We start from the raw sequence: 25,291 nt of genomic DNA on the forward strand, positions 1-25,291 counted from the left end.
GACGCTCAGCTCCGGCGCAGGCGTTCGGGTGTCGCTCCCGCCCCGCTTCCTCCGCCGTCTTCTCTGTGGCACTCGGGTGGGGCCCGGGAGCGGCGAGTGACAGCGACGGCGGGCGGCGGGCGCAGGACGGGGAGCAGCCATGTCGGACAGCGGGGCGAGCCGCCTGCGGAGGCAGCTGGAGTCGGGGGGCTTCGAGGCGCGGCTGTACGTGAAGCAGCTGTCGCAGCAGTCGGACGGCGACCGCGACCTGCAGGAGCACCGGCAGCGCGTGCAGGCGCTGGCGGAGGAGACGGCGCAGAACCTGAAGCGCAATGTCTACCAGAACTACCGGCAGTTTATCGAGACGGCGCGCGAGATCTCATACCTGGAGAGCGAGATGTACCAGCTGAGCCACCTGCTGACGGAGCAGAAGAGCAGCCTGGAGAGCATCCCGCTGGCCCTGCTGCCCGCCGCCGCCGCGGGCGCCTCCGCGGCTGAGGACCCGGCGGGCGCGGGGCCCCGGGAGCGCGGGGCGGCCCAGGCAGGCTTCCTGCCCGGCTCGGCGGGCGGTCCCCGCGACGGCCCCGGCGCGGGCGAGGAGGGCAAGCAACGCACGCTCACCACGCTGCTGGAGAAGGTCGAGGGCTGCAGGGACCTGCTGGAGACGCCGGGCCAGTACCTGGTGTACAACGGGGACCTGGTGGAGTACGAGGCGGACCACATGGCCCAGCTGCAGCGCGTGCACGGCTTCCTCATGAACGACTGTCTGCTGGTGGCCACCTGGCTGCCGCAGCGGCGGGGCATGTACCGCTACAACGCGCTCTACCCGCTGGACCGCCTGGCGGTGGTCAACGTCAAGGACAACCCGCCCATGAAGGACATGTTCAAGCTGCTCATGTTCCCCGAGAGCCGCATCTTTCAGGCGGAAAATGCCAAGATTAAACGCGAGTGGCTGGAAGTGCTGGAGGAAACCAAGAGGGCGCTCAGCGACAAGAGGAGGAGGGAGCAGGAGGAGGCCGCGGCCCCCCGCGTGCCGCCACCGGTCCCTTCCAAGAGCGGCAACCCGTTTGAGGACGAGGATGATGAAGAACTGGTCCCCCCCGAGGTAGAGGAGGAAAAGGTAGACCTCTCCATGGAGTGGATCCAGGAGTTGCCTGAAGACCTAGATGTCTGTATTGCGCAGAGGGACTTTGAGGGCGCCGTGGACTTGCTGGACAAATTGAATCACTACCTGGAAGATAAGCCCAGCCCACCTCCTGTGAAAGAGCTGAGGGCCAAAGTGGACGAAAGAGTGCGACAGCTCACCGACGTGCTGGTGTTTGAGCTCTCCCCGGATCGCTCTCTGAGAGGCGGCCCAAAGGCGACTCGCAGGGCAGTGTCGCAGCTGATCCGGCTGGGCCAGTGCACGAAGGCCTGTGAGCTGTTTCTGAGGAACAGGGCAGCAGCCGTGCACACTGCCATCCGCCAGCTTCGGATCGAGGGCGCCACTCTGCTCTACATCCACAAGCTCTGCCACGTCTTCTTTACCAGCCTGCTGGAGACGGCAAGGGAATTTGAGACAGACTTTGCAGGCACGGACAGCGGATGCTACTCTGCGTTCGTGGTCTGGGCAAGGTCTGCGATGGGCATGTTTGTGGATGCCTTCAGCAAGCAAGTTTTCGACAGCAAGGAGAGCCTGTCCACTGCGGCCGAGTGTGTGAAGGTGGCCAAGGAGCACTGCCAGCAGCTGGGAGAGATTGGACTGGATCTCACCTTCATCATCCATGCCCTGCTGGTGAAGGACATCCAGGGGGCCTTACACAGTTACAAGGAGATTATCATTGAAGCCACCAAGCACCGAAACTCAGAGGAGATGTGGCGGCGGATGAACCTGATGACCCCTGAGGCCCTGGGAAAGCTCAAAGAGGAGATGAGAAGTTGTGGGGTCAGTAACTTCGAGCAGTACACGGGAGATGACTGCTGGGTGAACTTGAGCTACACGGTGGTGGCTTTCACCAAGCAGACCATGGGCTTCCTGGAGGAGGCGTTGAAACTGTACTTTCCGGAGCTACACATGGTGCTCCTGGAGAGTCTGGTGGAAGTCATCCTGGTCGCCGTGCAGCACGTGGACTATAGCCTGCGGTGCGAGCAGGACCCAGAGAAGAAGGCCTTCATCAGGCAGAATGCATCCTTCCTTTATGAAACTGTCCTCCCAGTGGTGGAGAGGAGGTTTGAGGAAGGTGTGGGGAAGCCTGCCAAGCAGCTGCAGGACCTGCGGAATGCATCCAGACTCCTGCGGGTGAATCCCGAGAGCACCACTTCTGTGGTCTGAGTCCCTGGTCTGGGGTGTGCGTGCGTGCGTGTGTGTGTGTGTGTCTGTGTGTGCACAGACTACAGTGCACTATCTGTATTTATATGACACTTGTATGCACATTCCTCAGAGTCAAAACAGCGTACAGAGTACCCTCGTAGAAACACAGTCAAAGGAGAAAAGAAAATGTGTTAAGTGCCCCCATACTGGAATTATTAGAGCATAAGCCACACTTTCATACTAACTCCTTAAGGAATGCATGGTCACACCATGGGATTTCAGATTACCCTCTGACTTGAAACACATTTCTCACTGTAGGACATCCAGGAGCAATGCACTCTGTGCCACCTAGAAAAATATGTAAACCCCAGCAAAATTGTAGCTTCTTAATGGTCAGTGCTATGTAATGCATTGGCTTTATGTATTCCTTAAACTAATCCGTTTGGAGAGAAGACAGGGGTTGGGAAAACTGGTTTGGGATAGATTTGAATAAGTGGGCACCAGATTCTCCAGTGTTCAAGGTATATGGAAGTCTTCATAAAACAATTCCGCAGACATCCAAAAGGTAGTATGTTCCATGGCTAATTAGCATCATAGTATTTCGCTTGGGTGCATCTTTCCAGGAATCACAAGGACTATGGTGAATTTTTAATATATTCCAGACCAATGAATTTGCTGTTGCAGTGCCTTTGCCATGTTCAGGAAGGGAAAGTCATGGGGAAAGGCCCACCCCAAGGAGCCTGGCCGTGGGTGAGTGGCCGCAGGCTGCTGTAGGCCCCAGCCTGGTTTAGGAGCCACTGAGATTTAAGGCGAATGCAGAGCTCCTTTTTTGAATATTTACTGGTAGTTCTGGGTCTGTGTAGATGAGGAGTTAGAAAAGTAATGCAAACTCACTGTTAAAGAATGCCTGCTTTGAGCAGAGATTTGTTTGTTTTCTTGAGATAGGTTTCAGCCCAGGCTGGTGTCATGGGCTGGTTTTGTACCCAAGGAAGACCCTGAATTTTTAAATCTTAACTCCACTTCCCAAGGGCTGGGGTTACAGGTGTATGCCACCATGCCCAGTTTATGCCATGTTGGGAAACCCAGGGCTTAGTGCATACTAGGCAAGCACTCTACCCGCTGACCACATCCTCTGCCCTGATGGGTGTCCTTTTTTTTTTTTTTTTTTTTTTGGTAACAGTGGATAATTGAGGAGAGATGGATATGCCTCAAACACGGGGAAGGGACCTTTTGTGACCCCTCCAATGCTGTGTTGCACTTTAAAACACAAGAGCCAGGAATGCTGATGCTTTTTGTCGCTGCACTGGAAGCAAGAGGCAGGTGTATTCAAGGCCAGCCGGGTCAACAAGGTGAACTCCAGGACAGGCAGGGCTCTGTAGAAAGACCCTGCCTCAAAAGCAACAAAAAACAACTTTTAGGAGAATTGCAGGTTATTTCAGATTGTTCAGTAAAGGAAAGTGTAGGCGGGTGGGAGCTATGGCTTGTAGAATGCTCTGCTCTGTGCTGATATCTTAATGTTCCTCTAGTGGAAAGTGTTTTCCAAGACCTGCTTACCCACTAGCTTCCACCTGTGGCTTGTGGCCATGATGCTGTTTTTATACCACTGCTTCTAAGGGTTATTTCTCTTCTGAATACAAAAGGTAGTGTTAAGACATAAAATTGTGTAAAACCTTAAATGGTGGGACTGGAGAGATGGCTCAGAGGTTAAGAGCACTGGCATTTCTTTTCTTTTTTTTTTTTTTTTTTTTTTTTTTTTTTTTTTTTTTTGATTTTTCGAGACAGGGTTTCTCCGTAGATTTTTGGTTTCTGTCCTGGAACTAGCTCTTGTAGACCAGGCTGGCTTCAAACTCACAGAGATCCGCCTGCCTCTGCCTCCCGAGTGCTGGGATTAAAGGCGTGCACCACCACGGCCCGGCTTGGCATTTCTTTTAGAGGTCCTGAGTTCAATTCCCAGCAACCACATGGTGGCTCACAACCATCCATGAGATCTGCTGCCCTCTTCTGGCATGTTTGACTACATACAGTCAGAACACTGTATACATAATAAATAAATAAATAAAAAAAAGAAAAAAACCAAAACCTTAAATGGTTTCTACAGTGATTTAGGGCTATAAAACTCCTTGGCTTAGTTAACTCATTTCAGACCAGGCCAACATTTTTTATTTTTATTTATTTTAGCTCTACGTACTTAAAAAGTTGGAAATCACCATTGCTGATTACTTTTTTTTCTGTTAGGATTTTTTTTTAACAGGGTTTTTCTATGTAGACCAGGTTGGCCTTGAACTCAGAAATCTTCCCTGCCTCTGCCTTCCAAGTGCCAGGATTAAAGGCTTGTACCACTCTGCTGAGCATAGGGTTTTTTTTGTTTTTTTTTTACATGACCATAACTGATTCCCAGCCAAACAAAAATACTAATTTAAGATCATTGGAAATTTGAATTTCATAGAATTGTGTGGTTGTGGTGATTATTTGATGCCTCCTGAACTCTGATATATGGAATGTTGTGTGTGGATATAGCGCTGGGTTCTGGGGAATGGAAAGCTGTGCAGAGAGCTTTCGAATGACTGTTTCCCCACATAATAAATCTATGGAAATGGAAGTAGAGAATTTTATCCTGCTAAGAATGGGCTAATGTGTTCCTCAGTACAGTAGAGGGAGTCTGGCAAGTCTGTGTTCCTGGAAAGCTGACTGGATCCACCTCGGGTGCCAGACACCAAGCAAGTTCTAGAGCACTGGCACGGTGGCATTCGTTCTGACTCCCCACTTGAACATTAAGTACCTTTTCTTATTTGGTTCAACACTAACTGCATAGATCAGGAATTACAGTGGGATTAAGGTTGGAATTTGGTCTCTGATGAAAGCCTCCTGACACTTAAGTGCTCCAGGTCCTTTCTGTTCAAGATGCTGCCTGTCGACAGATGCCCAGCACTTTCCTCCTGCACCTTGATTCTCAGCTAGGATTGGAAGCTGGGGCTTGCTGTTGAAGATGACAGCATTGCTGTATACTTCAATATGCTGTAAAATGACATTTTCTAAACTGTCCAATAAAATAAAGTTTTACAGTGTTCTCACACTGGATAGAATTGCTACTGTAACATTCTATTTGGTTATTTGTCTGCACTTATTTTGATACAGGATCTTGCTCTAGCCCTGGCTGGCTTAGAACTGTCTTTGTAGACCATGCTGGTATTGAGCTCAGAGATCCTCCTGTCTCTGCCTCCAGAGTGCTGGGATTGTAAGATGTGTGCAGCCAGCCACCACCTGTCTGGCCAGTTTTATTTATGTGTATTCAGTTTTTTTTTGTTTGTTTGTTTTTTTGTTTTTTAGGTTTTTCAAGACAGGGTTTCTCTGTAGCTTTGGAACCTCTCTTGGAACTCAATCTGTAGACCAGGTTGGCCTCAAACTCACAGAGATCCACCTGCCTCTGCCTCCCAAATGCTGGGATTAAAGGCATGCGCCACCACTGCCTGGCTTTATTCAATATTCTTAGGTTTTTATTTACATGGGGAGGACAGAGAACTACTAGATTTTAAGTATTGTGCATACTGTCAGAATTGAGAATAGTTTAAGTCTTGAGGGTGCTAGAGATCAAGCCCAGGGCCTTATGCTAAGCAAGTACTTAAAGCAACACCCAGGGTCCTAGAAAGCCTAAGGTTTTTAGGCTATCCTTGAGTGGGAAATTTCAGATGTACAGGTCAGAATTTTAAGAGCCAAGTTTTATGCTACCTGTGGATCACTGAGGTAAATATCACAACAGTGGGTGGGAAATAAGAAAGCCACTATAGAGTTAAAGGACCAAACGCTGTGCTTCACGCTGCCTGTCCTATGTTTAAAAATAGGACGTTAACAAAAATGGCTGTGGACCGCAGGAACACTGGCAGTTTCTCATGAAACTCCTGGCAGATACAGGTGTGAAAAGAAAGGGAAGCGTGTACCATGGGCATGTCTGGAAGAGACCTGAAGGGACTGCAGAGAGCAGCAGGGTCCTCACCCGTGTCGAACGCCCGACAGTCTGCTAGGCGACCCTGGCTAGGGCTATGTGCACCGCCCCCAGAATTCAGTTACCTGGCTTTATTCACACAAGTGTTTCAAAGCATCTCACTGTAGCTGTACTTGCCGGGGGTTTTCTGTGGCAGCGTAATGTCCACAGTTAACAAATCATGACTTCATTTTCTGTAATCTTGTTAGCGTCACGGGTTTGTGACTTGAAAATATTCTGAGTTGGATGTGATGGCACACATTTTTAATCCCAGCATTCAGGAGGCAGTGGCAAGGGAATCTCTGGCTAATCACGGCTACCCAGTGAAACCCTGCCTGAAAAAAAAAAGGCCAGGTGCATCCCTTTAATCCCAGCTAGAAGGTAGAGGCAGGCAGATAGATCTCTGAGTTCGAGGCCAGCCTGGTCTACATAGTGAATTCAGGACAGCTATGACAATGTAGAAAACCTGTCGAGAGAGAGAGAGAGAGAGAAACAGAGAGAGAGAGGATGAGATGATATATATAATCTATTTCTAGGTGTTGCTGTGCCAAACAGTCCCCCTTTTGTCATTTATATTAACCCATGTACTGTAAGCTAGAGCTCTCCAATAGCAGTGCTTCTACTGGCCTTTCAGTCTCTGGTGGCAGACCCGACGGTGCCACAGATATGGCACTGTAGATCTAAGTCCCTCTGGCCACTATTTTTATGCAGGAACCACGATGCCAGATGCCCAGTCTGTCTCTTCTGCTTGGTCTTGCCACCGAAGGCTCTAAACGTAGTGTGCTGGTTGACTTCAATTTTCCGCACCATTTTCCTGGAGGTACCTTTTTTGAGCCTGGGATAAGGTATAGTACAGTGCTTGCCTAGCGTGCACAAAGGTCCGAGTTTAATCCCCAGCACTGCAGAAGCACTGTATAAACCAGCATGGTGGTGCGTGCCTGTAGTCTCTCTCAGCACTGAGGTGGAGTCAGGAGGACCTGAAGCTCATTCATCTTCAGCCACCTGGTGAGTTCAAGGCCAGCACCTGGCTGGTGAACAGCTCAGCTCAGGTCAGAAGAGTGTGCTTAGGTGTGGCAGCTGACAGTGGCTGATGGACCTGTAATCTGCCCACCAGAGTCCACTGCCAGGACCACTGTTCAATGGCCCTGCTCATTTCAACATGCGGGAATCCCCTCTAGCTTCTCAAAGCAGCAAATGTTGCCATAGGGCCTGTCACTTGTGGGCCAGTGCAGCAATGGCTGTCATAGGCCCTGGGAATAGAGGCACCACCTGGGGAATTAGGAGAAAGGACCATACTGGGCTTCTCAGTGACCCTCCTTGGTTCTTACATTAAAATGCCTATCCCCGATGATTGAGCTGTAGCCTAGATTCATATACTGAGGGAGAGCTCCTCATGATGAGCCTCCTGCTGGATTCTGTACCACCATATCCAGCCTACTTTCTCCCGAGTCCCATGGAGAGTTAGCAGTCATGTCCAAAGCCAAGATGAGCCTGCTGTGGATGCACCTTCATCTTGGACTTCAGCTCTCAGAGTACAAGAAATTCAAGGCTAGATGCATTCCGCAGGTCCTGCTTTCTGCTCTGGCAGCCCCCAAGGGCCTATGTAAAACCACGATTCTCTCTGCACACACCCATAGTCTTTTCCTCTATTACCCAGCCCCACTCCCTGATATAGTTCCACCAATGCTGGGGTCACAGGTCACTTCCAGAGGGACTAACTTGCAGAGCTGTCCTGTTTCGCTTCAAACTCCTCCTCTTTCCACGTATATTCATGTCACATCATGTAAACATCTCTTTGTTGTTCACACTTCGCTTAGTTCAACTTGTTCATGAGACTACTGGGTATAAAATTTAAACTAGATAGTTTATTATACACTTCTGTTGAATTTGTACTTGAGTCAACTTAATTAAAGTAGAAATATAAGGTACAGGTTGCGTCCCTTATCCAAAATGCTTACAATGGAAGGAAGTGTGTACAATCTAAAGGTCATTTTTTTGTTGTTCAATAAGAACAAGTTATTGAATACTCTGACAAAGAGCACTGAACTGGTCTGCTTTTTAGAGTTTGGAAGATCTGCTGATCTAAAACAAAATGTCTTAAAGATATGACCTAAGTCTAGACACGAACACACAGCCCACAGGTAAGCATACACAATGTTCTTAATACACCTGTGTTTTGACTGGGACCCGCATGGAGCTCAGGAGAGAACCCTGTCATGCTCATGCTCCCAGCTCCAGGCTGGGCTGTGAATACTCACCTGGGTCCCCTCCTTAGTCTATTTCTGCACAGTGAGGGGCCAAAGCTTCTGCTGCACAATCCGTCACATGCTGGCCTGAAGGTGGAGCATATATGGGAAACCGCGTGGCAGTGAATGGGGGCCTGAGCTCTGCTTTCCAAGAATGTTTTCAAAAGCTTTTATTTTAGACACACAGTTGACATGAACGCCAGCGGTCATTGTGTCAAAAGATCACACTGACGCTCTCACTGACCGTTTCCTCCTCTTGGCAGAAGTACGGCTCACAAGGTCTCGGAGATGGAAAACACATCCTCCTCTCTATGTCCATTTGTGGCAGTGAGTCCTTTGTGACTGTCACGTGGAACTGGATTTTCCACAACCGCTTCATGATTACTAAAGTTTTGCAGTGACTGGTTTTCCTATGGGCGTCTTACATCCTAAGATAAAGAAACAGCTCATGAGATAATTGTGGTCTTGCTTGTTGCTACAGCTCTGTTGTAAGGCTGTGGTCCACTCTGCAAGGCAGGCTGCAAACGCTCAGACCCCCACTGATCATGCAGCTGGCTCCTCTTTATTCTACTGACCATTACAAAGCCAGTGGCTGCCTTTTCAAGATGTTCCTCTTTCTCAGCCTACAGCATCCAGAGGACTCTCAGCTCCACTCTGTACCAAACAGTGTGTGATTAAAGAATCCACCACACATCCTCACCCAGAGTATCCCAGACTTCAGAGGGACAGTAAACATCACTGCAGATGCATAAAACTGAGACAGGACTGCTGTGAGTTTAAAGCCGCTCTGGGCTACAGAGTGAGTATAGTGAGGGCTAGATCAACCAGGCATCCTTGCCTCAGAAAACAAAAACAAGGCCAGGTATGATAGCATACACCTTTAGTCCCAGCACAAGGAGGAGGGGGCAGAGCAGAGGCAGGCAGATCTCTGTGAGCCTGAGGCTCACCTAGTCTACATAGTGAGTTTGAGGCCAGGCAGGGCTACATAAAGATACCCTGGCTCAAAAACAAACAAACGAACAAACAAGGAGAGAGCTGTAGAGGCAGCTCAGTGGTTAGGGACACTTGTTGCACTTATAGAAATTTAACAGCTCCTTGGATCTAAGGAATCCAATGCCCTCTTCTGGCCTCTGTGGATACTGCACACATGTGGTATATATACACACATGAAGGTAAAAATATCCACACAGATAAAATAAAATCTTTTATTAAAAAAGGAAAAACGAAAGTCAGAGGCAGAACAGAGTCAAACCCCCCACACACAGCTGCACACAAAGAACTGCATGCTGGTCCAGATGAGGCCTGGGCAGCTGACTGTGCTGAAAAGCACTGTCCACTTTGCATTTCTGTGTCTTCTTGCTGAACACTTTGCTGCACCTTCTTTTCTTTCCCTTTTGGCCTTTAAAAGTCTGTTCTTTAAAAACTGTAAGCAGTGTATAGCATTGTGATACCCTTACCATTTGAAAATCTTTTTTCTCAGTTCTCTCCAACCCCCACATCTGTTTGTCCGTCCGTCCCCCCCCTTTTCTCTCCTCTACCCTGTTTGTTTTGTTTTGTAAGACAGGGTCTTGTCCTGGAGGGCCTAGTACTCACTATGTAGCCCAAAGCTGGCCTTGTACTCATGGCAGTCCTCCTGCCTCTTCTCCCAAGTGCTGTGATTGGCACTTTTCCTCTGGCTTATACTCAGCTTGTTTACATTAGAATCTACAGCTGCTCCTTCTGATAAGCCTACTCACGCCACAGCATATGCTGGTGTCTGTGAGGCTGGAAAATGGGTCAGCGTCCACGACACTGACACTTACCAAGCATTTCTTCTAATTTGCTTGTGGCAGATTCGTTCACACTAAACACGATGCTATTATCTCTAAAGAGAAGGAAAGCTGGGTTACTGTGTGGACAGACAGCCACTCACAACCTCTTCCTGACTCTATGTTCTGTCACGGGATGTTATGGGCCTGTGTCATGAAGCTTGCTTTTCTCCCCTTCAGGCATGGGGACCAAATCCAGGTCCTCACACATGCTAGGCCAGTGCTCTACCACAGCCCCAGGCATAACCACAGCTCCAGTATGAAGCAGGTGAAAGGCTTCTTGCTTCCGTTCTGACAAGATACACAACTATGAGAGTTTGGCTTTAAGATACTAGTTCATTCAGGAGACGCCATAGCAGTGGTTCTCAACCTGTGGGTTGCACCCCAGGAGGCAGAGTGGGAGGTGGTACTGAGTGCCTCTTTCAAGGGGTCCGAATATCGGATATTTGCATCACCACTCACAGCAGTAGCAAAATGACAGTTATGAAGTATCAACAAAATATTTTATGGTTGGAGTCAACACAACATGAGGAACTATTAAAGGGTCGCAGCATTGGGAAGGTTAAGAACCACTGCTCTCCATACACACACACTCACACACCTTCCTTCTGATGACATAAGATACAACTGTGAGTTTGGCTTTAACTTTACCACTGAGACACTGATTCAGTTAGATCCGTTTCTCTCCATCCATACACGTGCATGCACACACCCACACACAGAACCCTACACTTTTTTCTGTAATTAATCTAGGAAATGTAGTCTGAGGTTAAACCAAACCTAGGCTAGAGTATGTTCTAAATTGTGTGACGAGCAGGTTCCCCGAAACTTGCACTGATCTAACCCTGAGGCAAGAGGAAGGGAAGCACAGCACTGTGTGTCCTCTGTCGCTGGGTCTTGGGCTTCAGGTCACTCCTCCCCTTGACCCCATTAGCACCTGGTACTTACACCTTCTTCTTTTCTACCACCCCGAGTCTCACGAAAGCTGCTAAGGCATTTTTCTGCAGGTCAGAAGACAGTGCGTCATAACACTGAGAGGCACCTGCAAAGAGGAAGAGGGCGAGCAATCACTCCTGTTCTCAGCTGAGAACCCCCGCCCCCAGAGATGTGACCGACCTCGATCCAGAAGCTGACTGGTGAACTTCCTAGCTGCAACCAAGTACTGTCTCTCAGTAAAGCAGTCCCCTTCTTCATGCAAGAGGTATTTGGAAAGTATCTGGTTTCACGAGGGAGAATGAAAGGAACACAGAGAAAAGAGGTAGCCAAACACAAGAGCATGGTGGCCACATTGCCCTCACTAACAACCACACCCTCCATGGTCTACAACTTCTAATCGTCAGCAGCCTTTACAACTAGAAAAGGACAGTTTGAAATGGCATTTGTCAAGAGCTGAATTTCTCATCTCAGCTGACTGCAAGAATGACTTCCAGTTTCACATCTTGGGTTGCCCAGGGAAAGAGGACCTACTGCTTTTGGCTCTGTCTTTCTTTCTGAATGCAGAGTGCAGGCTCAAGCACTGGCTGATTCCCAGTTTATCAAGTGCCCATCCCATGCTAGACTTTGAGGGAGGAAGTGGACAAGGTCACCTCTGCGATTACAGTCCCAGTCCCCACTGTCCACCCACCACCACAGTGCTCAAAGCCAGCCTGTAAGACAGGTGCCACTTCTGAAATGCCTGCAACCCCAGCATTGCCTTTCAAACTCCCTCCCTCCCTAGAATCCTGCTGCAGTGCCTGAACCCAGCTCTGCGTCCTCTTCTGGGTTGTCTGAGCAGGACCTTGCTCTTGTTCTTCCCAAAAGCAGAATGAGTGTTCAGTGACATTAAAGCAGAAGGCACTTACCACTATGTATCAACACCTAGCTATACGAAGAACACAGGAAAACAAAGCATGACTGTAATTCTGAGTGCAATCATGGGCTTACAGGGGTGCTACCACCAGCCTATGACAGGCCCAGCTTGTCCCTGAGTAGACACGGAACTTATCTCTCTAGGACCACCATTCACCTGGCACATGATCACCCTTCACACCGGAAGTAATCAGGAAGAAAGTCTTATGATATTGATATGGACGTGCACAGAATCTGCAACTTCACATACCTGGTATGAGTCCACAAAAGGTTTAAGGAGCCCTATGAGAAATTCTAACACAGTGCTCCCTTTGTCTGTGATGATGATGTCCTTCCCAGCCATCTGTATAGCCTCAGTTTTACACAGCAAGTAACAGCCTTCCTCAAAGTCCTAGGGAGGGACAGGGGAGACCACATACATACAACAGTCCGTGCACCCTCAATGTCACTAGTCCCACAGCTCCTAGAGCCACCTGACTATGCACTGAATCTGGAAGCGTTTGTTCCAGCACTCAAGTGCCGAAGCTCAAACATGTAAATAGACAGTGTTTGTGAAGCTGTGGCCCAGACAGACACACAGACAGACGCGCACACACATACACACAAACAGATGTTCTTCACTTGACAATGCAACACTTTCTTAGATGTAATCGCAAATCCAGAAAATCCCCCAAGTGGAGTTAGATTCAAGCCCTGCCAGCCTCACTTCTCTCACCCTGAAACCTAGAGCACCATCTGTCTGTCTGTCTGCCTTTGCCCACACCAGCAAACCCACAGACCACACGGCTGACCCACTGCCAGGCAGGACCACCACAGGCCCAGTCTCAAAGAAAACGTGCTGCTGTGCAGAGGCATGCTGGGGAGCCTCTCTGTCACTTCTGGAATGTGCACTATGGCATGCCTGCTCTGGGCGGTCAGAACTTACCCTGAGTGTGTTTTCTGGGAGGAAGATGAACTCATCTGAAAACACATTGCGTAGGAAGGAAAAGCAACTGAAGACATCCTCTGGAAAGAACCCATTTCACAAAATTAAGGCATTGCTTTTGATCTTATAGTCCTTCAAATGTGTGTGTATGCAGGTAACAAGGAAATAATTGAGTCCTTCAAGGAAGCTCAAGTCAACACAGTTTATCTGAAGGACAGACTACAGTCAGCAGAGTTTAAACAAGGCCTCAAATCCCTCAGTCTAGAAAAAGGCATGATGCCACCACCCTTAGAAATTCCTCAGAAGAGGGGCCTCCTTCTGAGTAGAGAAGGAAGGGGCCCATATCCCAGCTTCCCCCACTCTCCTAGCTACCATTTCTTCATTGTCATCTAGCACTCTGTGTGAACACCCAGGTCAATCACCAATTATTCATACACACACCAAGGTTTGCCCCCAAGACCAACTGAAGGAGATTCTCTGGGGTGGAGCCTCATGACCCTCAGGTAGACATAACTCATTTCAACTCAGTGTGATCTAATACCATGTACACTGTACAGTGATCGTGGTGAGGTCCCATCTGCCTCTGCTAGGGCTGTCCCAGCAAAAACTGCAGCAGATCAGGAGCTGGGCAATGGTGTTCCCAATGCAGAGCCTCTCTAGAAATTGCAGGGTTCTCTGGACCTAATCACCCTTATATATAAAAGGCACAGCGAGTGTTAGTTTATTGTGTGTATGTGCTTAAGGATACAAGGATACACAAACACGCATATGGGAAACCAGAGGGCAACTTTCAGGAATTGGTTCTTGATTTCCACCTCATTGCAGACAGAGCCTCTCTTGATTGCTGCTAAGTTGAACACTCAAATACTGCTGGTTTGAAAGCTTAGGGGCAAGTCTCCTGTCTCACTTGTAGGAATGCTGGGCTTCATATACAGGTTACCTCACCTAGCCTTTAACATGAGTTCTAAGAAGCTCAACTTGGGGGCTGGAGAGATGGCTCAGAGGTTAAGAGCCCTGGCTGCCCTTCCAGAGGTCCTGAGTTCAATTCTCAGCAACCACATGGTGGTTCACAACCATCTATAATGAAATTTGGTGGTCTCTTCTGGTGTGTAGGCATACATGCCAGAACACTGTATACATTATAAATAAATAAATCTTTAAAAAAAAAATCTCAACTCAGCAATCAAGCTTGCCTAGCAAACCACTAAACCATCTTCCTAGTACAAAGGTATAGTGCAGATCAGGGAGTCACTACGTCTTTCCAGTTCTGAAGTTTTATTTTTCCTCTTAAAAATTTATTTTCATTTTATTCGTATGCATACATGTGTATATGCCCTGTGTATGCAGGTGCCCACGGAGGGCAGAAGAGGGTGTTGGCACCCCTGGAACTATAGTTGTTGGCAGTGTTAAGCTGCCCAACACTGGTGATGGGAACCTAACTTGGCTCCTCTGGAAGATCAGACACCCTCTTAACCACTGACCCATCTCTTTTGTTGTTGATCTGAAACGGTATTTTGCTACATAGGCCAGGCTGGCTCTAAACTCTTGGAAGCTACTACTGCCTCAAACTTCTGAGTGGTTGGGGCTAAGCCACAGTTGCTATACTTTCCAACTCTAGACTTGTAGGCTGGCAGGCAGCCTCCTTTATTAGAACAGAGGGGCTTAACACTGCTCCCTTTCTGGCACTAGAGGGCCAGGCCTCTTTGGAAATTCAGGGCCATGCTCCTAAAAGTTACCTTTCCTGAACCCAGGTGTCATCTGCAAGGCTACAGCTACTAAGGAAGGACGGACAAAAACGTTGAGCAGCTGGTTCTTGTAGGCCGAGCACATGAGGAAGGTGATGTGATGGAGCACAACTCCTCTGACCATTTCTGAGCCTTCAAAGTCCACTTTCAGAATCACCCGGTCTTTGACAAGGCTGGCCAGGTTGGAGTGCAGGAGGATGCTGGATTGGACCACTTCCTCAGGAAGCTGGTTATCTACAGAGAGAGCAGCAGAGTGAACTCAATGAGAAGGCAGAGTCCAATTCCACCACGCTTCTCAGAACCTATGGGAAGTAAGTAAGTCAAAGCAGCAGACTTATATGATCAAACATACCTTCCTTCTGTCCCAAACTGAAAAGCCAGCTAACATGCCCACACTATCTGTGGGTCACTCAATGCCAGCTCCTGTCCCACCACTCCTTCCTCATCCATGAGCTAAGCTCCACTCTGCCCTCACCATCTGCAGATCACTTCTCCATCAAAGCCACAACTCCAAATTCCCTGAGTTCTTCCCCTAGGATTCTTAGCAATCCGTGTTGTGTCCATGGCACTCAGGCTTACTCTACTGACCCCAGCACTAGCTCCAACACCCAGTGCCCTACCCTACAGGAACCAGGGGTTACACTCTAGCTACAGGACCTGTGATTTTCAATTTACACTAATTACTGTCATAGGCTCCCGCCCCCAAACCCCCAAGTTCACAACACAGGGAGTAACTCCAGTGACAGGTGTGTGTGCAAAGATCAGGGGACAACTTTTGGGAGTCAGCTCTTTTTTTTTTTTTTTTTTAATAATTCATTTAACTTTATTTCATGTGTGTTGGTGTGAAGGTGTCAGATCCTCTGGGACTGGAGTTACAGACAGTTGTGAGCTGCCATATGGAAGCTGGAATTTGAACCCGGATCCTCTGAAAGAAGAGCCAGTGCTCTTAACCTCTGAGCCATCTTTTCAGCCCCTTGAGAGTCAGTTCTTGTCTTCTAACTTAGTTTTGAGACAAGCTCTCTCTACATTTTAAACAATATTTATTTTTAAGTGTATGAGTATTTCACCTGCATATAAACACACCACATGGGTGCAGTACCCGAGGAGGCTGGAAGAAAGTGACAGATGGTTGTAGGGCACCATCTGGGTGGTAGGAACTGAGCTGGATCCTCTGTGAGAGCAGCAAACGCTCTTAACCACTAACATCCTCCCAGCCCCAGGCTTTTCTTCTGGTCTCTTACTCTGCACTGTGCACTCCAAGTGCTCCTAAGTGCTGAGCGTCCTTCCCGCTGCTGGGCCCATAGCCCATTCTCCCGTCTCCTCCTCCTCTCATCTTGATGGTAAGCATGCTGGGATTACAGATGCACACAACCATGCCCAGTTGTTTACCTGCTTCTGTGGGTTCAATACAAGTTATCCAAGTTGTGCCAATCTTGTGTGGCACACACCTACAGTCCCTGAACTTCCCTGGCCTTCCAGTGAAGTTTTTACTGAGCTACTGAGTTCTTCTTCTTCTTCTTTTTTTTTTTTTTTTTTTTGAGACAGGGTCTTGTCATATAGCACTGGTTATCCTAGAACTTGAAAGCAGACTAGGCTGAATGGACCTCACAGAGATCTGCTTGCCCGTCTTTCTGGAATGCTGAAATTAAGAGGTGTGCATGACTACGCCTACCTTTTTCATTGTCTTCTTCTTCTTTTTTTAGTTAAAAGACAGGGTTTTTCTATGTAGCCCTGGCTGTTCTAGAACTCACAGAGATCTGCTTGCCTCTTTCTCTCAAGTGCTGGAGATTAAAGGCATGTACCATCACCGCCCAGTTCTTTTTTTTTTTTTTTTTTTTAAATAAAGATGTGGTCTCATGTAGTAATGGTTGCCCTTGGACTCTTTTTTTTAAAAAATACTTATTTATTTATTGTGTATACAATATTCTGTCTGTGTATATGCCTGCAGGCCAGAAGAGGGCACCAGACCCCATTACAGATAGTTGTGAGTCACCATGTGGTTTCTGGGAATTGAACTCAGGACCTTTGGAAGAGCAGGCAATGCTCTTAACCTCTGAGCCATCTCTCCAGTCCCGCCCTTGGACTCTTGATCTCTTGCTTCCACCTCCTGAGTGTTGAGATGACAGGCATGCACTACCATGCTTGCTCACTGAACTAGTATCAGAGAGTTAGAGAAAGCCCTTAGCTGCATACCAGAAGCAGCTAGGCTACAAACACAATAAGATAAAGAGGACTGAGGATGCACTCAGTGTACAGAACACACACAAGGCCTTAGGTTCAGTTCCCTATATTGAAACAAAACCAACGCTGGGGCTTGATAATTCAGTAAGGCTTGTGCCTCTACTCAGTAAATGTCAGCTCAGTCCCTGGAACACAGATAAAAGTGACAGGAAAGAACTGACTCCACAAGGTTGTACTCTGACCTCAACACCTCCCATTCCCCAGCAATAATTTTAGAAGCAACTAACTACATTGTAGCAAACTGTACACTTACTGGGTATGCATATGATCCCAATACAGGAGAACTGTTCCAAGTTTGAGAAGAGCCTGGGCTATATAGTGAGTTCTAGGTCAGCCTGAGCTATACAATGAGACCCTGCCTCAAAAGAACAAGATTTTGAGGCTTTGAAGATGGCTTAGTCAGTAAAGTAGAACATGCATTTGATTCCTAGAATCCACATAAAAGTCAGAAGAAGCAAAACACACCTGTAATCCCAGCTGAGGCTAAAGGGGAGGCAAGGATAAAAAAACTTTTGGCTTGCTGGCTAGCAGTCTAGTCAAATCGGCCAGCTGTAGTAAATGACCTCTTTATGCTCTTTGGACTCTTTTGGGGGGGGGGGTGCTGTCACGCAGTTCCCAAATGAATCACACGAGGCTTATTCTTAGTTGCAGACGTCCGGCTTTAGCTCGGTTGTTCTCGCCCACTTCCTTCCTTCATACTATCCTGTCCACCCTCTGCCTCTGTGCATCCCTGTTCTCTTCTTTAAATCTGACTCTCACTCCGTGGATGGCTGTGTAGCTGTGTGGCCAGCCCTGACGTCCTCCTCCTTATCAGGCTACAATTCCTCCGAACCCCTTCTCCCACTTTTCTTCTTCTATATAATCTCGCTGCCTGACAGTCCCGCCTGTCCTTTCTCCTGCCTCACTATTGGCCGTGGAGCTTTATTAGGCCAACAGGTGTCTGTGACAGGTAAAGTATCGCAGCTCCAGAGTTAAACAAATGCAATGTATAACAATAGTAACGCACCTTCAAACAATATTCCCAACAGCCAGTTCCACAGTTAGCGGAAGATCAGGTCTCAAAAAAATGAAGCAAAAGTGAAAAACAGCCGGGCGGTGGTGGCACACGCCTTTAATCCCAGCACTTGGGAGGCAGAGGCAGGCGGATCTCTGTGAGTTCGAGACCAGCCTGGTCTACAAGAGGCTAGTTCCAGGACAGGCTCCAAAACCACAGAGAAACCCTGTCTCGAAAAACCAAAAAAAAAAAAAAAAAGTGAAAAACACCTGTTGTCAATCTCTGGTCTGCAGCTGCCAAGGAAATGGCACTGTGGTCCTGGAGGCTTAGTCTCAAGAGTGAACCAACACACAGCAATTACTCTCAAGCAGACCCCTCCCTGGTCCTCAAATTAGGAAATGCAAAGGCTGCTCTGTGAAAGACATGTATCCCATATACGTACCAGGCCAAAGCAGGAACCCTCCAAACACCTGGGTCAAGCCCTTTAGCCACAGTGTCTTCTCCACCAGGGTGTCAAAGTCCATGGATAACTGGTTTTGAAGTAGAATGGCAACTACCAGAAGCCATGGGTTCAGAACCAGGTTTTCAATTTGCAGAAGCTGTATCCTATAGGCGACTTCAGTGACAAAGGCGTGCACATCCTCGGATTGTTTCTGAGGAATGTATCTGAAAGGAGGGCACAGAGGTTACAGGTCAGCTACCCACTCGGGTGGGAGAGGGCCCCACTGGAAGGTGTGCCATGCTCCTGCCAACCGTACTCAGACCACACACTGGCAGCACTCCCTAGCTTGTATGCAACAGAAATTAAACAAAAACATTAACTCTCAGTTCTAGGTAATTAGAAAAACAAAAACAAAAGCCCCTCTCTTTTATTTTATAAACAGAACACATCAGTGCTACAAGCACAGCTGCTTGGACCATGGGTCTGTACTGCAAGAGCCACGTGGTCACCACTTACACTGTCCCTTCTGGGAAGCTGCAGACCTCGGAGAACTAGCCCCATTTGCACCTGACAGCTGGCTGCAAAAGATGTCAGCAGGGGTTCACAAACAGCTAAGGAAGAAGGTCGTTCAAGGGGAGGATGACGGCCAGAAGAGGCTGTCCTGCATTGGAATAACTGGCCAGGGCTCTGTGCAGTGCATGGCTAACATCTGCTGGAGTTACAGGTGAGGCTGCTGACCAGACGCCTCACTGTTGGGGAGCTGCTGGAGCTGCCAAGCATTTGAGGGCTACTGGGAAGAGGGTGTGTCTGCCCAACTCCCCAGGGGACTCCTCTAAGTAAACACAAAGGCTTGGGATGGTGGGAGGGATCAGTGGGTAAAGTGACAACCTGTATGTACCCACAAACATACAAAATAAGTCAACTAATCTAATTGAAAGAAAAATACAAGTGCTCAGCTGTGCCCTGAACCCTTAGAGAACCTGGTGTGTCTGAAAACAGGGCGCTATCCTGCTCACTGCTACTCTGGACTCCTTCCTAGGGTCTAAAGCAGTGCTCCAGACACATCAGCTGGCCTGTGGTCGTGTCCACAGTCCCTGTGCATGAGCTTCTTAACAATGGTGCTGTTTCTCCCCACTGTGAGGTCGGACCCCAAGGAGGTGCAGCAGACAGTTCTTTCGGTTTGTTTGCTATTCGAGACAGAGTCTCATGTAAACCAGGCTGGTCTCAAACTTGCTATGTAGCTGAAGATAACCTTCAATTCCTGATTCTCCTGCCTCCACCTCCTGAGAGCTGGTACTATAGACATGCCCCACCACGCTGGCTTCGAACATGAGGTTCTTTAACTGCAGTGCTCCGCTGATGAATATGTAATGCCAGAGCTTCCCTAGCGGTTTGCTAGCAGAGCTCAGGTAAGCCAAGGTTTGGGCTCAGAGGCTGTCAACTCAAGAGTCCTGATTCACACTTGTGGGTTTTCCTTCTCATTTCTGTGTCAGGTATTAAAACACAGGCCTTGCACCTTGGCACCAAGTTATACGTGTTCCGACTGAGCCGTCCTGCAGCTAGAGAACGCAGTGACACAGGATCTCCAAAGTATACATGGATGCTTCCAAAGTTCTCAGAGAGAATCCGTCTAGCTTTCAACAACCCCTGGTGGCATCACAAGAGGGAGAAAGAAAACAGGAGCACATTTGTAAATGAGTGGATGTGTAAGCCAGGTATTCTCTACCCTAAAAGAAAACCAAGTTGCCCAGCCTCACTTACAGTGGTGGATTCCTTTGGCTTAGGAATTCCTAGGAGCTCACAGGCATACAGAGTTTCTTCCAATATTTTATCATAACTGATGCTAATGGGAACAAAGTAGGTATCAAAAACTTCTCTTTTAAAAAATGGTTCCATCACAATATTCAGAAGACCTGTGAACACAGTGAGAAATTCTGTACCGTGATAGTGAAGAGCAGGGCACACAAGGCTCATACACAACACACCAGCCTCCCTCCTTCCTTCTGCACTGTACCTACAGCCTCCACCCGCAGGGTTTAGAAGGCGAATCCTAAACCTGTCCTCAACATCTGCCATTCTTGGACAAGAATAAAATCTGTCACTGCCCAGCTGGTACTCCGTCTCGTTACTGATCCCACAATGAAAAGAGAAATAATCCATTCAGGAGTCAGCAGCAACATACACAGCCAGCCTTCCAAAATCACACTCGCACCACCTGAGCTTCTGCCTCTAACTCATCCCAGCCAAACAGAGCACCGGGCATGGCAGTTCACACTCATCATCTCAGCAAGCAGGAAGCTGAGGCAGGAGGATGGCAGCAAATGTGAGGCCAGCTGAAGCAGCACAGTGAGTTCCAGGCCAGCATGGGCCACTCAGTGAGAAACAAATCAAATCATATATGTATACATATGAAGATTACAACCACAATCCATGTTTCCAAGCGAGTCCCCAAACTCCCTTAGTGATGACAGCAGGGTCTGCTCTTGCTATACATACCCAGTGCTTTGGTTCTCTAGGCTTCTGCCTATCCCATTCCCAGCCAGAACAAAAAGGACATCCAAAGTTCAAAACCAGCTAAACTTAAGGAAACAGCTCTATTTACAAAGAAAACAGCATCCTGTCAAAGAAGTATCTAGTTCTATTTGGTAGTTACAGTGGCACCATATCTGAGGTCTGGGGTTAATATGCTTCTAATACATAAGGGACCTACCAAATTTAGGAGTCAAGGTCTTGGCTGAGCGACTCCTTGTCCCTTCGAGGAAAAATTCAACAGGAGCATAACCATTCTTTAAAAGAGAACACAACAGATACACAACCCATTGTCTACTCTCAGAATAACACAGGCCTCCTTTGTGTCCTGCCCCGCTCCCACCCGTGTGTGCTCTGGGACTGAACCTATGACCTTTCATGCCACCAAACCACATCCCAGCCTAAGAAAGGGCTTTTTCTGATGCCTGATCCCAAGTGCCCTCTGTCCTTTAAACAAACACCTGCTCACAGCAACTTAAACAAGGTCGCCTCTCAGATGAGGGACCACTGGGAGTAGGTGTGCTCCTTGAAGGGGAAAGACAGCTAGGGATCTATTCAGAAGTGAAGAGCCAGACAGCTTTGTGGCTCCAGGTCCCTGAGTGCCTGCATTTACCCGTAGCATGGTCTTCACATATTCGGAGAACACAGCCCAGTACAGTTTATTTCCACCAAAGGTGCGCCGCATGAAGAAGGCCCCAGACATTCTGAGTAGCTCACCAACCAATTTCATTCCCAGGAAATCTAAAACACAAGGAAGAGGTAAGATGGGAACAAAGATCTAGATGTAAACACTGTTGAGAAGTTCATGAACAAGACATGAGCCCCGTGACAGCAGTAGTTACACTTGTGAGATTAACTCCAGAAAAGGAGCAAAAAGGTGCTGGGGAGATGGCTCAGTGGAAAGCCCTGCAAGCACCGAGGACTTGACTATAAGTCCCAGCACCGATGTGCCAAGCAGAGCATGGCAGTATACACTGGGTAAGGAGGCAGTGACAAGATCTCTACAACTAACTGGCCAGTTGGTCTAGCCGAATCAGTGCGCTCCAGGTTCAGTGAAACCCTGTCTCTAAAAATAAGGTTACCAATAGAAGAAGATACTCAATGTCAACCTCTGGCCTACACCCCGCCCCCCATTCCAATGGCAACCTCTGCACCCTCCCCTACATGCTTATACATGCACTCAGGAGCACATCCATGCATGTGTATCCTCACACATGTACACACATGCATACAACACATCCACACAAAAATAAAAATGAAAACAAAGAAGTCTGCTGGGCAGTTATCTCGTACCTCTCTTGTTACCATGCTATTTATAAGCCACCAGGGACAAAGGCAATGCCAGCAGCATGACAACAATGTCAGAAGGCCAGTATCCACAGCCATGCTCTGAAACTGCTGAGTGGCAAGTGCTCTCATACTCTGGAGCACCGGCTCTCCACTACCAAGTGAAAATATCAACCTACTTTTAAGGAAATGGCTTACAAAGCAGGTCTACAAAAAGGCAAAAGTCCTCCAGTAGTTTAACTAGTTTTCATTTTCCCTAGTTTTCAAATCACTTCTTCACTGTCTGCTGAGAAGAAAGCACTTTTTAATGCATGCAAGTCCCCATAGCTTTAACCTGACTGATTCACTACATTTATTAACACTGGAATCCCTACTTTCCTAGAGACTGTGAAAGGAACCAGTGCAGTAAGACTCAACGGATGAATTCTATAAAAGCACGGACACACATCTACAGAGCAGTGTGGTTTAGAGCGACAGCGCTTATCCAGTACACAACCACAGTGTCAGTTATATGAGACATGAACTCTGTATCAGTACAAAAATCAACCACGTGGCTCATAGAACCAAGTGGAGGTACCAAATTATAAAACTTTCAGTTGGGTATCAGAGAAAAATTTCATGACACCAAATTTGGTAATGACTTCTCGGTTGACACTAAATATGCAGGGAACAAATGAACACACAGATTCCTTGGACTCTATTGAAACACAACTTGTGTGCATCAAAGGACACAGTCGGCAGGGTGGCAGGGGACCAGTGAATGGAGATGAGCTGGCCAATCCTGTGTCTATGGGCAAGTGTTCAGGCCACAGAGATGAGCTGGCCAATCCTGTGTCTATGGGCAAGTGTTCAGGCCACAGAGATGAGCTGGCCAATCCTGTGTCTATGGGCAAGTGTTCAGGCCACAGAGATGAGCTGGCCAATCCTGTGTCTATGGGCAAGTGTTCAGGCCACAGTTCACTGACAAAAAGGTAACAACCCAGATGCACCTAGAATCTGGAAAGCTGAGGCAGGAGAATCACTATAGCTGAGAAATGCAAGACCAGTCAGGGCAATATAGATCCCATCTCAAAATTCAAACAACCCTCCTCAAATAAAACACCCCAGTGATGGTTGAAAGCACATGAACAGGAACTCGACATCACTGAGAAATGAACCATGCCACACCCACGGAGATGGTGACTCTTGAAGAAACAAAAGGTTGTGCATGGCAAGTCCTGGGGGAGACATGGATCTCACTTCTGTGCTCTACTGCTGAGAACACAGACCAGTGTAGACACAAGAGAAAACAGTATAGTGGGACTCAGAAAAGCTCCCACATGACCCAGCGATGTACTGATTGAAGGATCAGATATTTGTACTCTTCAGTTGTCTGCTGTCCACTTGACAGAAGCTAGAGTTTTCTGGGAAGAGGATTCTGAATTGAAAAACTGTTCCCATCAGATTGCTGTGTGCAAATCTGTAGGCCATTTTCTTGATGAACGATTTATGTGGGAGGGCCCAACACATTGTGGACAGTGCTATCCAGGGCTGGTGGTCATGGGTTCTATTGAGAAAGCGGCACCCCTCCACGGCCTCTGCACCAGCTCCTGCCTCCAGGTCCATGCCCTGACTTCCTTGCTTCTTTGTGGGTATGGCACGGTTTGTTATGGTTTTGATGTGCTCTCTATTGCTGCTTCTCAAAGTGACAGACTGTGATGTGGAAGCAGAAGCAGAATAAACCCTGTCCTCCCCAGGTTTATGATCACGGTGTTTATCACAGCTTAGAAGACCTGACTAACACACATATCCCATGTTCATAGCAATTGCTGAAACAGCATTTACAGTAGGGGGCTTGCCTAGCATGCCTAAAGTCTTAGGTTCTAGTCCCAGCGCCAAAATACAAAAAGAAATATTTTTAAATCCCACATTCATAACAGTGTGTCCTAGCCAGTTTGACACAAGCTAGAATCATCTGAAAGGAAGGAACCTCAACTGAGAAAATGCCTCCATAAGGTTCAGTTGTAGGGCATTTTCTTTTTTTTTTCCAAAGATTTATTTATTTATTATATATACTGTATTCTGTACCAGATCTCATTACAGATGGTTGTGAGCCACCATGTGGTTGCTGGGAATTGAACTTAGGACCTTCGGAAGAATAGGCAGCGCTCCCAACCTCTGAGCCATCTCTCCAGCCCTGTAGGGCATTTTTTTTTCTTTTGGTTTTTCGAGACAGGGTTTCTCTGTAGCTTTGGAGCCTTTCCTGGAACTCCCTTTGTAGACCAGGCTGGCCTCGAACTTACAGAGATCCGCCTGCCTCTGCCTCCCGAGTGCTGGGATTAAAGGCGTGCGCCACCAGGGCATTTTCTTAATTAGTTATTAATGTGTGAAGGCCTGGCCCATTGTGGGCTGGTGGTCCTGTGATGGGGAAAACCTTGTTAGCCAATTATCTTTAAGAGGTTGAGCCCAGGTAAGGCGTGGTTTTCTGTGCACTGCCCAGGTGCTCTCGTGCGCTCTCTCTTTCTCTCTCTCTCTCTCTCTCTCTCTCTCTCTCTCTCTCTCTCTCTCTCTCTCTCTCGTGCAGGACACTGCTGTACTTGGATTTGTTTCTTGTTTCATGAATTTTCCCCTTATAATAAATAAAAATATAATTGTTGTATCCTGGTTATTTCAACAGTCCTGGTTTCTATAAGAAAGCAGGCTGAGCAAAGACAGGGGAGCAAGCCAGTAAGTAGCACCCCTCCATCAGCTCCTGCCACCAGGTTCCTGCCCTTGTTTGAGTTCCTTCCCTCAGAGCTTTTTATAATGAACTGCTACATGGACGTGTGAGCAAAATAAACCATTTCTTCCCCAGCTTGCTTTTGTTTCATCACAGCAATAGTAAGCCTAACTAGGACACAGTGTTACCTGAAATAACCAAGGGACAGAAGCAGATAAAGTGTCCATGGACGGGTTACAGGACAAAATTAATGTGGCACGTCCATACAACAGATGGTTAC

At 47.8% G+C, this 25,291-nt stretch overlaps 2 protein-coding genes across 4 annotated transcripts in view; one reads left to right on the forward strand and one right to left on the reverse strand.

The window, feature by feature from the left end:
* Positions 1–25: 25 nt before the first annotated feature.
* On the forward strand, positions 26–5,352 carry Exoc8 (exocyst complex component 8). Its single transcript, XM_057753352.1, has one exon. It carries the CDS (start codon positions 140–142, stop codon positions 2,288–2,290), a length of 2,151 nt encoding a protein of 716 aa, XP_057609335.1. The 5' UTR covers positions 26–139; the 3' UTR covers positions 2,291–5,352.
* Positions 5,353–6,798: 1,446 nt separating this feature from the next.
* The window catches only part of Gnpat (glyceronephosphate O-acyltransferase), a 31,774-nt gene continuing 13,281 nt past the window's right edge, over positions 6,799–25,291 (reverse strand). For 2 of the 3 annotated variants that reach the window (XM_057753474.1, XM_057753476.1), the window contains 12 exons: positions 21,640–21,767; positions 21,208–21,283; positions 20,259–20,410; positions 20,014–20,144; positions 18,498–18,721; positions 14,812–15,054; positions 13,076–13,155; positions 12,401–12,541; positions 11,419–11,518; positions 11,251–11,344; positions 10,297–10,358; positions 8,647–8,922 (listed from right to left, as the gene is read on the reverse strand). In XM_057753474.1, coding sequence (XP_057609457.1) covers positions 8,879–8,922; positions 10,297–10,358; positions 11,251–11,344; positions 11,419–11,518; positions 12,401–12,541; positions 13,076–13,155; positions 14,812–15,054; positions 18,498–18,721; positions 20,014–20,144; positions 20,259–20,410; positions 21,208–21,283; positions 21,640–21,767 — 1,475 coding nt within the window. In that variant the 3' untranslated portion in view covers positions 8,647–8,878. Of the gene's footprint in view, positions 8,582–8,646; positions 8,923–10,296; positions 10,359–11,250; positions 11,345–11,418; positions 11,519–12,400; positions 12,542–13,075; positions 13,156–14,811; positions 15,055–18,497; positions 18,722–20,013; positions 20,145–20,258; positions 20,411–21,207; positions 21,284–21,639; positions 21,768–25,291 lie in introns of those variants that run through there. The other variant, XR_009055726.1, reaches the window with a different exon arrangement.

The sequence above is a fragment of the Chionomys nivalis genome, chromosome 21 (assembly GCF_950005125.1).
Source record: "Chionomys nivalis chromosome 21, mChiNiv1.1, whole genome shotgun sequence".
In the NCBI taxonomy this organism is placed as follows: domain Eukaryota; kingdom Metazoa; phylum Chordata; class Mammalia; order Rodentia; family Cricetidae; genus Chionomys; species Chionomys nivalis.

Coding starts and splice junctions, on each gene's coding strand:
- Exoc8 (XM_057753352.1), top strand. CDS start 140: ATGTCGGACAGCGGGGCGAGCCGCCTGCGGAGGCAGCTGGAGTCGGGG.